General features: G+C 47.6%; 1 protein-coding gene across 2 annotated transcripts in view; it reads left to right on the forward strand.

The window, feature by feature from the left end:
• The window catches only part of TGFA (transforming growth factor alpha), a 105,135-nt gene extending 91,255 nt beyond the window's left edge, over positions 1-13,880 (forward strand). For both annotated transcript variants that reach the window (XM_002757649.6, XM_008980541.4), the window contains exons 4-6: positions 5,698-5,847; positions 7,981-8,090; positions 10,311-13,880. In XM_002757649.6, the coding sequence (XP_002757695.2) occupies positions 5,698-5,847; positions 7,981-8,090; positions 10,311-10,318 (268 nt within the window). In that variant the 3' untranslated portion in view covers positions 10,319-13,880. The remainder of the gene's footprint in view (positions 1-5,697; positions 5,848-7,980; positions 8,091-10,310) is intronic.
• Positions 13,881-14,367: the final 487 nt, after the last annotated feature.

Genomic DNA, 14,367 nt, shown 5'->3' on the forward strand with positions numbered 1-14,367 from the left:
AGAGAAAGCAGAACATTCTGTCGCTGTTTCTGTGACTCGCCCAGCCCTGGGAAGCTGACATACACATTCTGGTCAATAAAACTGACATACCCTGAGGTCAGGCCCCATCTGTCATGGCCTCATAAAGCAAACTCACAGGGAGCCAGGACTCTAGTCTCGAGAGAGAGAGCACTTTCTAAAATATCGTAAGTCTTAAATTCTGTCTTCCATATGAACAACAGTCTTTAGGTTTCCAGAGAACCTATAATGACATCTCATGCTATAAAATGAGGGAAAAAAGAAAAGTTAAAACAAATAACTAGTCAGAGACTGCCAAAGGTGGTGAAAACTACCCTTAGATGTTTATGCTTCAGGTCAACCCTAGATGGTATTTTACAGCTCCCTTTAATAAATCCCCTAGCTCCCAACCACATCAGAAAAGTAATGGGAAGAGAATTTGCAAAGACAGTAAAGCTATAGAAATGCAAGGTTAGGACTCTCAACACTTTTTCCCTGGGGCAGATTCCTCACACCATTGGTCTGCTGCCTGCAGAAGCCTTCAAACAAAGGAAAACGGTTGAAGGAAGCCACCCAGGTGACACGTTTACCCTTGGCAACCAGTTTGAAGTTTCTCACCTGTCCCAAATGATCCGTGGTGACCGAACTCCCGACAACTTTCCCACAGCAAAGTATGAAAGCAAATTCTTGTCTGCCAAGGGAAACATTCCACCTGGCCCCGGCCACAGAACATTCCAGTGGAATCCGAACAGAGTTAAACACCCAAAGAGACCTGAGCACCATCAGTGCATAGCCTGCTGCCCGTGTGACCAAGGTGGCACCTCCCAAGAGATTAGGATTGAGGGCAGATTTCTTGTTGAGCCCCCTTTTGTAGATCTAGCAGCAGGTGGTAGGGGCAGGGTTAGGAAAGATGACATCACCCCCATCCACAGGTCTGGAGAAAGTGCGGGTCCTCACTCTCTCTTCCTACTGGAAGCCAGAGTGGGGATCCCACACCAGGCAGGAGGACACCGCAGTTAAAGGCATGGATTGGAGGACAGGCAGACCCGAGGTAAAGTCCCGCTGAGTCTCTCATACAAGTGGCTTGGCCCCTTAAACCTCAGTTTCTTTGTGCACAAATGAGGATACTAATACTTCATAGAATTGTAATGGGGACCAGTGATGATAATGTATATAGAGCAATTGCTGCCTATGACAAGAGCCACTGGGCTCCTGAGCAGTTAGACTACTTAATTAAAATTTAGTTCTGAGTCTCATTAGCCACACCTTAAGGAAGCAATGCCTCAGCCAGGTGTGGTGGCTCATGCCTATAATCCCACCACTTTGGGAGGCTGAGGCAGGTGGATCACCTGAGGTCAGGTGTTTGACACCAGCCTGGCCAACGTGGTAAAACCCTGTCTCTACTAAAAATACAAAAATTAGCTGGGCGTGGTGGCACACGCCTGTAATCCCAGCTACTTGGGAGGCTGAGGCAGGAGAATTGCTTGAACCCAGGAGGCAGAGGTTGCAGTGAGCCAAAATCATGCCATTCCATTCCGGCCTGGGTGACAAGAGCAAGACTCCGTCTTTAAAAAAAAAAAAAAAAAAAATGCAATACCTCAAGGTAGCTAGTAGTTACTGTATTCAATTGCCCAGATATAGACTCTGTCATGATCATGGAAAGTTCTACTGACAGCACCGGAGAACATTCAAGCTCAGGTCCCAGCACAGCATATTCTGTGTTTGCGATTGTGGCCGCCATTGGCACCATCACTGCAGCCAGTGGATGTTGCGGGGCCCTGCTGGAAGGAGTATGAAAGTGGGGCTGAGCTTACTCCAGCCCTCTCTTCCCCAGCCCCTAGAGCACAGAGGTTATAGGACTTGGTGAATCTGGTTCTTGAAAGGCGGAGAATGGGTAAGCCCAATACACGTGCCCTTGGTCCTAGTGTACCCCCCGCCTCATAGTCCTGTGGAATGTGCAGCCAGGTGGAAACCAGCACCTACCTGAGGCCAAGGAGGGAACAGCAGCTGGGTCAAGGGTGATTCATTTGCAGCCAGGTGAGGTGACTCTTCCCACTCCTTCTGTGACTTGTGCCTAAAATAATCAGCATAATTAAGTCTAATATTAGAAGCTTTGGAAGTTTTTTTTTAAGTATATCACCAAACCTTTTTCTTTTTCTGTTATAAAGAGCAACTGAGAAGCATTCCCATTATTATAATTAGGAAGAGAAAGGATCGCCCTCCCCTGCCCACTGGAAGGAATCACCTGGGAGCTTTAAAAATCTTGATGCCCAAGACTAACTCCCAGAGATTCAGATTTAGTTGATGTAAAGGTATGGCCTGGACTTCAGGATTTTTGAAAGCTCTGCAGACAATTTCAATGGGCAGCCAAGGTTGAGAAACGTTGGTTTTGCTGTTAAAAACTTCATGTTGGCTCTCAACTCTAGCTTTGTCAGAATTACCCTTTGGCCCTTTCTTTAAAATACCCAGGCCCCACTTGCAGGGAGATTTTGATCTGGGAGGTCCCAGCTGTAGGTGAGACACACTGGGCTGCTTGAGGCTAAGACATGCTGTTCTTAGGTGTCTTCCAGGTCATGACTTGGAGTCTCCACGATGAGGTGCCCCCCATGCCTCCCACCTTGAGGAAGTGTTCACATAGAAGCAGGTTGTGCTCCCTCCCTCTGCGGGCCTGGGGGTTGAGTGTTTGCAGCTATGACACTAGAGTGATAGGCATTCTGGTTGGCATGAAGACTTTCCTAAGGGGCTGGCACTTCTGCCAGGGCAGTTTTAAAGCAGAGCTGATTTGCAGGGGCCAACAAGCACAAATGGCAAATGTTCCCCTGGTAGAAAAACAAGGAAAGTCATCAAGGTGTGCCCCAACCCAGGGGGTCAGCTCCTTTGGTACGTTAAGATGGCACTGTCTGGAGACACCTTTGTACCTTGGCACACTGACCACAAGGAGACCTCTCTACAGGACAGTCAGGAGCCCATCTCCATTCGTCTGATCAGGTTTGTGTGTGTCACTAAGTCACTAGCCCAGGGTATCTTCCGACCAATTTGCATTAATCCAGACAGGTAGCCCTACTGGGTGAGATTGTTGGTTCCCAAACCTCTAGAAGCTTTTGTTTCTTCATCTGTAAAACAGGGTAAATAATAGCCATGGCCTCACCTGTCAGTTGTGATTGTTGGGATTAAAAGAGATGATTCACGTAGTTTAGCCTAGTGCTTGCAGTAAATGTTATGTGTTATAATTAGCACTTGGCTGCCACTATTTGATTTAAATGAAATTTACTGGGGTCTCCAATATTGATATGTTAAATCATAGTGTTTTTAGAGCCAAATAATAGGTGAGGTGCTAGAATCCCTCTTTCCCAGAGCCTGCTGGTTAGAGTAGAAACATTTCAAGCTGTGTGAAATTGTCATGGGTTGCTCGTCCTCCTATACCATAAACATTTCACAAAAGACTCTTCAAATCCTCATTATGCTACCCTTCCCCAGGAGAAAGAAGGACTAACCCTAACCCTAACCCTTCTACAGAGAAGTCCCATTGGCTTGGCTACAACTCCTGCTTACAAATCTGATAATCCACTCTAAAGCCTAGGCTCCCTGGCCCCATTCTGTTCAGTGGTTCACCAAAGGTTTCTGTAGAGCTAAGCCCTGCCCTGCAAGAGCAAGGAGGCTGGGGCCAGAAGTGAGGCTGGTCAGAGAAGAGCAGTCAGAAAGGTGGGCATAGTCCTGGGGGGTTCAAGGAGGAGAAGTTAGGGAGATCCAAGTGAGCTCTGGAAAAACGGTTGGATGGGTGACAAAAATGAATGTGAATGAATCTGTAAATTATATCTTTCTGGAGAATGTAGTCCTTAGAATGGAGCCTGAGGAGAGTGAGGAATGATATTCCAGGTGGAGAAGGTAGCCAGAGTTGGGATTGGCAATGGAGGGTAGTTGTTCATTCATTCTGTGGGTATGTCCTGAGTGCCCACATGCTGGGAACTGTGCTAGGTGCAGCGTGTGGATTTAACACTGGGCTGGGGGTGGGGGGTGGCAACAACTTGGATTGGCTGGTACCGGAACCTAGGTGGGTGGGAGATAAAGTAGAGGGGTGGATTCTGGCCCTGCAGGAGAGAGGACTAGCTATCACAGAGGAAACACACCACTCAGGGACCCTGTCTGGAAGGCTGGGGAGCCATCTAGGTGCAGCGTGAAAACTTGAGCTAGACAGAGGGACCCTTCGCAGGGTTTTCTTGAGACATGCATGGACGGCTTAGATTTATGCACTGCCTAAGCCTATTGCTTGTCCACTCTCTGCCTCCCCTTCATAGGAAAGGGCCAGTGCCTGCAGGGAGAGTCAGTGAAGACCTATTCCTCATACAAGACCTATTTCTTTAACATTAAAATGCTTATATTTTTATTAAGTTGGGCAAAATCTATGCTACAGGTAAATATAGCACATGTATTCTGTGGCTCCAAGCATCCGCCGATATTTGGGGTCAGCCAGCCCAGGAGCACAGGACTGGGGGAATTGCAAATGTAATACCCCTGGAACCAGCCCAGCATGACAGCAGGCACATTAGGACCTTAACCCCTCTCAGGGTGCGTGGTCTTCAAAGGCCTTCGAATCTAAAAGTGAAGGTTAGAGGCTAAGTAATCAAAACATAAACTGTTTTTAAAAGTTTCGCTGTCATTGCCATGTCTGGGGGGAAAACAAAACTAAACTTTAAATCTAGCACGTGATATGGGGTTGCTCCGCTAAGAATTCCCCAGTGGGAAGGAGGCCACCCCACGGGCAAAGGAGGTGGTAATCTTACATTTCTATTGACAATAAGAATGTTACTCCATACAAAAGGACCAGTGTCTAAGCTAATTATGTCTTATTGAGAAGCATCACATGCTTAGGGGATTAGCGGCTCAGGGGATGCCTGTAAAAGAAAATGACCATCCCATCCTTATGGCCAGGACACGTCCTGAAGCACTTTTGGGACCCACTTGTGCATAGCAGGGGGCTGTGACTGAAAGGTTAATGCTAAAGAACCTCTGAATGGCAGCAATACCAGAATTACATCACCTGGTGTTGGCGCCACACTTTCCAGGCTGCATGCACATTTGAACATGACCTTGCTTGTGCCTTTACTAAGCCCGGTGTAAAGGTGGGCCAGGTATTAAGGGACAGGAGAACACCAGGGTTCACAGGAGAGTAGTGATTTCTCCAGTCCTACCACGACCAGGTAGTGGTGCTGGGTAGCCTGGTAAATAGCTGAAGAACTAACTTAACTTGAAGAAGATAAAAAGGCAAACCACAGCCTATGCCTCCACTGGTTTCAGGCGTTTTTTCTCATCATCAGAAATTCTGAATATACACACTTGGTTTAAAAATAACCTGGATTGTTTGTGAACTGCCAGAATGAAGTCTGTGTCATGAAGACGTTTGCTGCCTTGACTCCTCCAGGATTTGTCACAGTCGCAGTAGTCACGGGTTGCTTCAGCGGTAGTTTGCATCCTCAGATAAGGACGATTAGATTCCCCTTCCTTCTCCAAGCAAGTGGTGGTGCCTGCGGCCAGAAATAGGAGGCATTTTGTTAACACCTTTGCTTCCAATTGCAAAAGCTGGCAGGGTCCCTTTGGGCTTTACCTGAAGGCTCTGGGTCCCTCCAGGCAAACCCTCCCTGGAGAGCTAGGGGAACAAAACCTGCTGTCAGGAGAGTGCACTGACCTTCCTTTCTTCCCTAGCTGCCATTCTGGGTACGTTGGTGCACGCTGTGAGCATGCGGACCTCCTGGCCGTGGTGGCCGCCAGCCAGAAGAAGCAGGCCATCACTGCCTTGGTGGTGGTCTCCATGGTGGCCCTTGCTGTCCTTATCATTACATGTGTGCTGATACAGTGAGTACTTGCTGCCCCCTAAGGTCAGATCTCCTGCACCCCTTAGAGCCTCTCCTACCAGGGACATCTGCAGTATGTCCAGATAACAAGGCCACCTCAGCACAGCTTACTGCTGTGATGTCTGAGTGGTGTCAGCAAAGCTAAATGCTACTTTGATGATGGTTGGCATGGCATGGGACATCTGAAACACATGCCCCTGGTTCTGGTAACAACGGGGCACCCCTTAGAGCCCCAGCTTGTTGACGGTAGCCACAGCCTGCTCACATCCTTCTCCTGGACCAAGGCAGCATTGAATGGTGAGGGATGAGGTCTGAGCTGGGCCGGCCTTTCCTTCCTTCCCAAGCAGTAGCCACTCTGCTTCCAGGGACTTTGTAAAACACATTTGCTGGGAGAAGACAAGCAGCTCTGGTTCAGACTGGGAACAGCCCAGGCTCTGCCACTCAGGAGGACCCTTCTTGAGGAGTCGGAGCCAGCTAATGGGCTGCCAGCCTTGCTTCTCATGGCCAGTAGCTGTGTGTGTTCCCATCCTTCCATAGTCCTGTTTCTATAGCCAGGAGACTCACAGAGACAGGAACAAGGCTGGGGGCCCACATGGGCCTTCCCAGAGAGACCTAAGAGCTAATTTTGCCAGATTCTGTGGAAACAGGAATGATCTAGATGCCTAGACAGCATCTCTCATTTCCAGGGAGGCAGCCAGTCCCAACTCTCCTGTGGAGCTTCCCAGTCTTGGTCTCCCAGCCAGAGACCAAGTTCAGAATCCATGAGCCAGAAACTATGCTCTCATTTCCTGCCAGGCTGCTGACTTCCCGGGCTTAGGGCCTTCCTGAGTGGCAGGGTCCAAGCTGGAACTGGCTTATCCCATGCTGGAGAGATCTAGAGGCCTTGATCCCATTGCCCTGGGCTGCTCCTGCCTGGGAAGTGACGAGGACAAGCCCACCTGGCTGACTGTGAGAAAGCAGGCATCGATGGATCTGGAACCAAGGCCTTCAAAGCCCCCTGGCATGGGATGCGCTGTTCCCAGCCCAGACTCTAACTCAGGAGGGCCTCAGGCGCAGGTGCACTGCTCTGGGCTCTTGGTTTTCACTTCTGACAAAAGCAGGTTGGGCAGGAAGATCTCAGGACCTCCTCCATAGCCCTGCTGTCCAAAGATTCAGGGGTTCCAGGAACCTTCCCAGCTTCTCACTGCAGGACAGTATCAAGACGGGCTGGGAGAGGAATCATGAAATGCCACCAGATACCAAGAGAGAAGCCCAGCAACAGGCTTATTTCTTCATCTCTGCCACCTGGCTCACCTTAGTCACGAAATTTCTCCTAACTCCAGCCCTTGCCCAGGGACACATAAAGTATACATGCGTTAAGGTTGGAATGAGTGAAAACGAAGGTCTCTGTGCTATCCCAAGGGAAACAGCTGGCAGTGTCTGTGGGTAACTTCTCTCTCACTCGGTGCTTTCTTTCTATTCTTCTTTTGGGGGTTTTTTTCATGTAAACTCTGAAAACTGTCCATTCCTGCTCACAGAGGAAGGCAGTAGTCTTTATAACCTGATGCCTCAGGACTCCAGGGAACCAGGTTTACAGAGAGGGTGGATGTTCCAAAACTAGAGAATATTAGTCCTGAAAGGAGGATTCAAAGCGATTGAGATCCATGACTCATTCTTCCATGTTTTTCCATGGTCAATTCAGCCATCCGAGTTCCCTGTTCTGCTACTGGCAATACCAGATGAATAACCTCCTCCTCAGCCCTCACAGCCCTGCCAGCTGGAGGTGGCCACTATTATCCCAGTCCTTTGTCCCAGTTTTGAGGCCGTTACTATACCTGTAGAGCTACTCACCTTGTTCTCTATCGAGAAAGCAGAGTGCAGGACCAGTCCCTTCTGACAGCTGGGGAAGCTGGAGCCAGGTCAGCTTGTAGAAATGGAGTGAATACTTTATGGCAGTCAACTGATGCTTTTGTTGTTGGCCAGCATCTGCCCCAAAAAAAACCACTGCCCTACCGTGCCCTCAGCCCCCTACAGTGCTGGTCCCTCGAGAAGCCCCCATGGGGAGTTGGTTTAGAGCCAGAGCCACAGGCCCATTGGGCAGATGCTGTGCCACCCTGGCTCTCCTGCCCAGACTGGGTCCGTTGTGTCTTTGCAGCTGCTGCCAGGTCCGAAAACACTGTGAGTGGTGCCGGGCCCTCATCTGCCGGCACGAGAAGCCCAGCGCCCTCCTGAAGGGAAGGACTGCTTGCTGCCACTCAGAAACAGGTAAGGAGCCTCTTCTCTGATGGGAGACACTATGGGGTGGAGAAAACAACTACCTTCTCCAAATCAGGGCAGAAGTTCCTGGACTATGGAGCAGAGAGAGGGGAGAAAAGAGAGGGACTGTTTTATTCTACCAAGCCAGGATTAGTTTATTCATAGGTGCCTTTTACTTAGTAGGGAGCCCTTATATCCTGGCTGGTGGCTGCGGGACCTTTGACAAGCTACTCAATCTCTCAGAGCCTTAGTTTGTTTTTGAGATGGAGTCTTACTCTGTTGCCCAGGCTGGAGTGCAGTGGTGCAAACTCGGCTCACTAGTTCCCAGGTTCAAGTGCTTCTCCTGCCTCAGCCTCCCAAGTAGCTGGGATTACAGGCACCTGCCACCATAGCCAGCTGATTTTTGTATTTTTAGTAGAAATGGGGTTTCACCATATTGGCCAGGCTGGTCTCGAATTCCTGACCTCAGATGACCCACCTCAACCTCCCAAAGTGCTGGTATTACATGCGTGAGCCACCATGCTCAGCCTAGCCTCAGGTTTTTTATTCTTAAAAAGATGTTGTGCAAATTGGAAGATACTGATATAAAATACCTAGTGTATCACCCAAATTGACAGCACTCAAGAGATGCTCATTCTGTTTCCCTTGAGAAAGTCACTTCTCCTTTTTCATCTGTAAAATGAGGAATTTGGCCTATGCAAGGTCTCTAAGGACCTTCCAACCCTTAGATCCTGTGAGCTTCATTAAGTTTACCTCGTTTCCTGGATATTTTCACCAACATCCATGGAGATTGACATTAGGACGTGGGCCCAGCTTGCACCTCAGGAGCCCTCCTCGGAGCATCTCTGCCTCTGGGCTCATGGAGGTAAAGAGTTGCTTCATCCAAACAAGGCCAGAAAAGCCTCACATCAGCCAGCTTTTCAGGGATGCTATTTTAACGAGAGCCCATCATAAAGTTCTTCTTGAGGACATAGTGGGTCAGGAGACAGTCATTAAAGTGAATCAACCCAGAGGTGTCCTTCCCTAGTCAACAGTTGGCATTCGGAAGCTCCAGGGTACATGGAGAGGGTAGGGAGGAAGGCTGCTGGGAGGCTGGACACACACGTGTTCATTAGAGCTCGTGGTCATCTGGAGGGAGCTGAAGGCCCAAGAACGCCATGCGTCTGTTCTTCACTTCAATAACCATAGTAATTGTGTGCAGTAAATGAGCACACAGAGACTGCTGGAGCATCACTCGGGATTTAGTGAATGCAAATCCATTCAGCCTTGCAGTGGCCTTAAGAGGAGGATGGTTCATGAGTGATGTGGGTAAACTGAGTCTGCTGACAGCCTGCTTGGACCCCACTAGGAGTCAGTGGGGGAGTGAGGATGAGAACCAGGGCCTCTAAAGCCCTGTCTCAACATCTCCTTTCAACCATCTTGGGCTAATCCATTGAGCTAATGGATTATTTTTGAGCTTATTTTTTCTTTTAACACCAATAGAAATATGTTTTTAGTCTTTTAAGAAAATTTGTAATAGATTCTGTAGCATTTGTCTGAACCTCAACCAAGTCATCCTGGGGATGGGTCAGACCTTTAGATATTGCAACTGGAGTTGAAGTCCCTCTCCCTGAGATGGTGCATATCACAACCTCATGTAGCACCAGCCAGGCCTACTGGGCCTAAAGGATGGGTGAACCAGGGGTGCTCACCTGTGAGCACCTCCAGAGGAACCGTGGCAGGGACCTAGAAAGATGTCCAGGCTAAGCCGAACTCAGGAACTGAGCCATGTTGCCTCACCAGCACAGACAGCGAGGATCCCCTCAGGGCCCAGCCGTTTTGAAAAATAAATGGGTCCAATCTTGTATGGCCTCAGGGGAAGCCTTTCTGCCACCAGAGCCCTGGACCAGAGCCACCCACCAAGCCACCCCTTACAGGGGAAGTGACCACAGGCCAGATTGAAATGAGGCCCTCACAACAGGATCCATCCCCGCCGCCCCCCCCAATCTGCCTTCCTTCTGCTACCTCTTACTTTCGATCAGTCTTTCTAGCTTCCTTTGGCACTGAAAGCACAATGTCAGAGGTTGCTGTCTCCAACACTGAACCAGCAGAATTTGGACTTGGGCCTAACTGCCTGAGAGAACTTGGTGACATTGGCAGTGCCATCTCCAAGTCTCTTTCTTAAGCTTATTTTCCCAAGGTGGCCGGGGTGTGGCTCGCAGTGCTTAACCTGTTTTTCCTTCCTGCCAGTGGTCTGAAAAGCCCAGAGGAGGAACTTGGCCAGGTGGACTGTGGCAGATCAATAAAGAAAGGCTTCTTCAGGAGAGCACCACCAAAGACGCCTGCACATGCCGCAGACCTTCCTCCTTGGCCTGCGATCACCCGCACAGCCTTTCTGTCTTTTGTGGGCCTTCAAAACTGTCAAGAACTGTCTGCTCGGGGTTATTCAGTGTGACCTAAAGAAGAAATTGGTGGACCACGATTTCAAGACTGGTTAAAAAAGAACTGTAAAGCGACAGACTCCTGCTCACCTAGGTGAGCTGTGTGCCTCAGTTGGCGTCTGAGTCCAGAGGTGTGGTTGTCTTCTGCCAGGCATGGATTCCGGGCTGCATGTTTCTTTTTAATGGCACACCTCTCCGCAACAGAATTCTGCCCAACACAGGGGATTTCTGTAGTTGTTACCATTTTCTGTCATCCGCTCACTGGGAAAGAAAGTGGAAGAGGGGAAACGACTTAATGTCACATGAAGACCCCAGCTTTAAGAGAAGCTGTACCCTGTAACCATGAGACCCTCAACCAGCCCAATATTGTCCATGGACACATGACATTGAAGACTGTCCCAAGCTATCGCCACCCTTGGAGGTGTCTTATTTATTAGACGGATAATGGTTTTATTTTTAGTCTCTTAAGTTGATGTAAAAAGCATAAAACCCCTTCAGAATTCTACAGTAATGATGTATATGTTGCTGACTGAAAAGCTGTACTGATTGACTAGAAATGTCTGGCCTCTTCGAGACAGCTGCGGCTTGGGAAAAGCCAGCCAGGGTTGGGAAGATGGAACCAGAGGCTGGGTTACTGGTAGGAACAAAGGTAGGGTTCAGAGGTGGTGCCATTTAAGCCACAAAGCCAGTAAATGTTCCCAGTACATTCTGAGAGAAAACTTAGCAAATCCCTCAGCAAGGATCTGTCCCTTCTGCTGGGGAGAGAGGAAAAGAGTATGTGCATATCTGCACGGGATAAACCCAATGCATACTGCACTGCTCAGTGATTACATGGGCTCACTTCCTAGCGAGACCTCCGAGAGAATGTTTAGAAATAAAGCATTAGCCACAAGCCGTGGGTATTTCAGGCCAAATGCATAAAAGGGGGACCAGTCGCTTATTTTCCATTTTGTTGCTTGGTTGGTTGGTTTCTTCATTTTTAAAAGGAGAAATTTAACTTTGCTATTTATTTTCAAGCACTAGGAAAACTATTGCAGTAATTGTTTTTCTTCATTTCCGTTCAGGATGCCGTTTTTATTAGCAAAAACTCTAACAAGTCATCTCCACCATGTGGGTCTTGCTTTCCACTGAAGAGAAGCAACCGTTCCCTGAGTATCTGGGTCCATCTGACTCACGGGGCCTGCCTCTGGGGAGCAGTGGGTCCCTGCAAATACACAGGGATGATCCCCGGGAATTTTTATTCAAATTTGGAAACAGAGTAACAAATAATATAAACTCCTTAGGTGAGGAAAGTCTACTAATATTTGAAAAGTGAAAGATTTCTACCTATTAACTCTTAAGTGCATCTAGCTTACTACATCATGAAAGGGACATTGAAAATATGTCAATTGGCTTGAAATTTTCAGAGAATTTTGTCCTCCCCCTAATCCTTTTTTGAGCTGGAAGAACCATTTCTATGAATTTTTTTTTTTAATAATTCAGACAATTCTATGACCTGTTTCTTCACTTTGGCACTCTTACTTAACAATGCCACACATGAAGCACTAAATGCAGACCTCAGATCTGTTCAGAGCTGGCCCCCTAGCAACGTTGTTGACACAGCTCCCGGTTTTTTAATTATTGAAGTAGGTTCAAGTTTGCATTCCTTGGGCCAGTCCTACAGCAGCAGATATGTGGGTTGAGGCTTGACTACAGCATCCTGCTTAGAGACCAATTAATGGACACTGGTTTTTAGACCCCTGTCAATCAGTAGTTAGCATCCAAGAGACTTTGCAGAGGTGTGAGAAGATGAGGCTGAACAGATGATGGAAGCAGAGGTTCCCTGCAAAAACTTGAGATTTAGTGTCTGTGAATGCTTTGTTTCCTAGGTCCAGCAAGTCACACTTGCCAGTGCCCTCATGCTTATGTCTGTAACACACATGCAAAGGCCTCCAATGTATGCCTCCCTAGAAGTGCCTTCCGAGTCAGTCTTTTGGAAACTAGTAGGTCTGAAAAAGAGGCTGCATCAAGGCAGGCCTGGTTGGACCTTCATCCATGCCCCAGGATAGGAGAGTGGCTTATTTGGTGATTTTTCTTCTAGAAATCAAATGACTGATAAGCATCGGATTCCTCTACCATTTAATGGCAGTGGGAGTCTTTGGTTAGCTATAAAAACGCTCCCTTCTCAGGTTAAAAATGCATCTTCTAATCCATCTCAGCAAGGTTCCCTGTGCTTCCTTGCCCTTTAGAAAATGAATTGTTCATTACAATTAGAGAATCATTTAACATCCTGACCTGGTTAGCTGCCACACACCTGGCAGTGGGGAGCATCACTGTTTTCAATGGCTCGGGAGACAATGAAAAGCCCCCATTTAAAAAAACATTTTTTTAAAAGGCCTCCAATATTCTTATGGAGCCTGGTTTTCCCACTGCTTTGCAGGCTGTGACTTTTTTTAAGCATCTGGCAGGAAATGTTTTCTTCCACGTGGAAAGATAGATAGCAGCCAACCCTGATCTGGAAGACAGGGTCCCAGCTGGACACACATGGAACTGAGCCAGGGATGAGCTGGCTACTGTGTCCCTGCAGGAGAGGTGGGCAGAATGGCCCTGGAGTCCTTTCTCTTGAGAAAGGAGGAAAAGGTGGGATTGACCCTCACCTACCCGCACTGGTAAGGGAAAAGAATTTATGCTTCTGGAGCTTCTCAAGGGATTGTGCTTTGCAGGTACAGAAAACTGCCTGTTATCTTCAAGCCAGGTTTTCCAGGGCACATGGGCCACCGGTTGCTCTTTCAGTCAATTTGGCAGGGATGGACTCATGAGGCTCTAACACTGCTCAGGAGACCCCTGCCCCCTAGTTCGTTCTGGGCTTTGATCTCTCCCAACCAGCCCAGCCACAGAGGGAGGAATGACTCAAATGCCCAAAACCAAGAGGATGTTGCAGAAGTAAGACAAACGTGTCTATTTTTTAACATTCTAACATAAGACCTGTTCTCTCTGGTCATCTACTTACCAGGCTTTCTGAAAGATCTAGCGGTTCACAGCAGAGAGAGAGAGCACTGAAAAAGCAACTCCTCTTCCTAGTCTTAATAATTTACTAAAATGGTCAACTTTTCATTATTATAATAAACCTGATGCTTTTTTTTAGAACTCCTTACTCTGACTTCTGTATATGTTGCACTGAAAAGGTTAATATTTAATGTTTTAATTTATTTTGTGTGGTAAGTTAATTTTGATTTCTGTAATGTGCTAATATGATTAGCAGTTCTTTTCCTTAATATCTGAATTATAAAGAGTAGTGAGCAATATAAGATGCAGCTGTGTTTTTCAGTAATGTGCATTGTTATTCAGTTGTACTGTACCTTACTTGGAAGGATGAAGGAATGAATCTTTTTTTCCTAAATCAAGACTGGAGTGTTTCTTTAATGAGATTCAGATATTGCTGAAGGAAACAAAGACTTTTCCCTGCAAATGTGAATGATGAGAAAAATTAGATGATCTTTTGCAAAGTGTGGAAGTCCTATAATTAACCATAGTTGATCCCTGTCTCCTGAAGAATTCAAGATCTCTGAAGCTTTTCCCAATATATAAGGCCGATACTTAGGGCCAAGTGTGGTGGCTCACGCCTGTAGTCCCAGCACTTTGGGAAGCTGAGGCAGGCGGATCATGAGGTCAGGAGATAGAGACCATCCTGGCCAACATGATGAAACACCATCTCTACTAAAATACAAATAATAATAATAATAATAAGCCAGGTATGGTGGAGGCTGAGGCAAGGGAATCACTTGAACCTGGGAGGCAGAGAGGTTGCAGTGAGCACTGCACCACTGCACTCCAGCTTGGCAACAGAGCAAGACTCCGTCTCAAAAAAAAAAAGTACTTAGACTATG

This window comes from Callithrix jacchus, chromosome 14, assembly GCF_049354715.1.
Source record: "Callithrix jacchus isolate 240 chromosome 14, calJac240_pri, whole genome shotgun sequence".
NCBI lineage: Eukaryota > Metazoa > Chordata > Mammalia > Primates > Cebidae > Callithrix > Callithrix jacchus.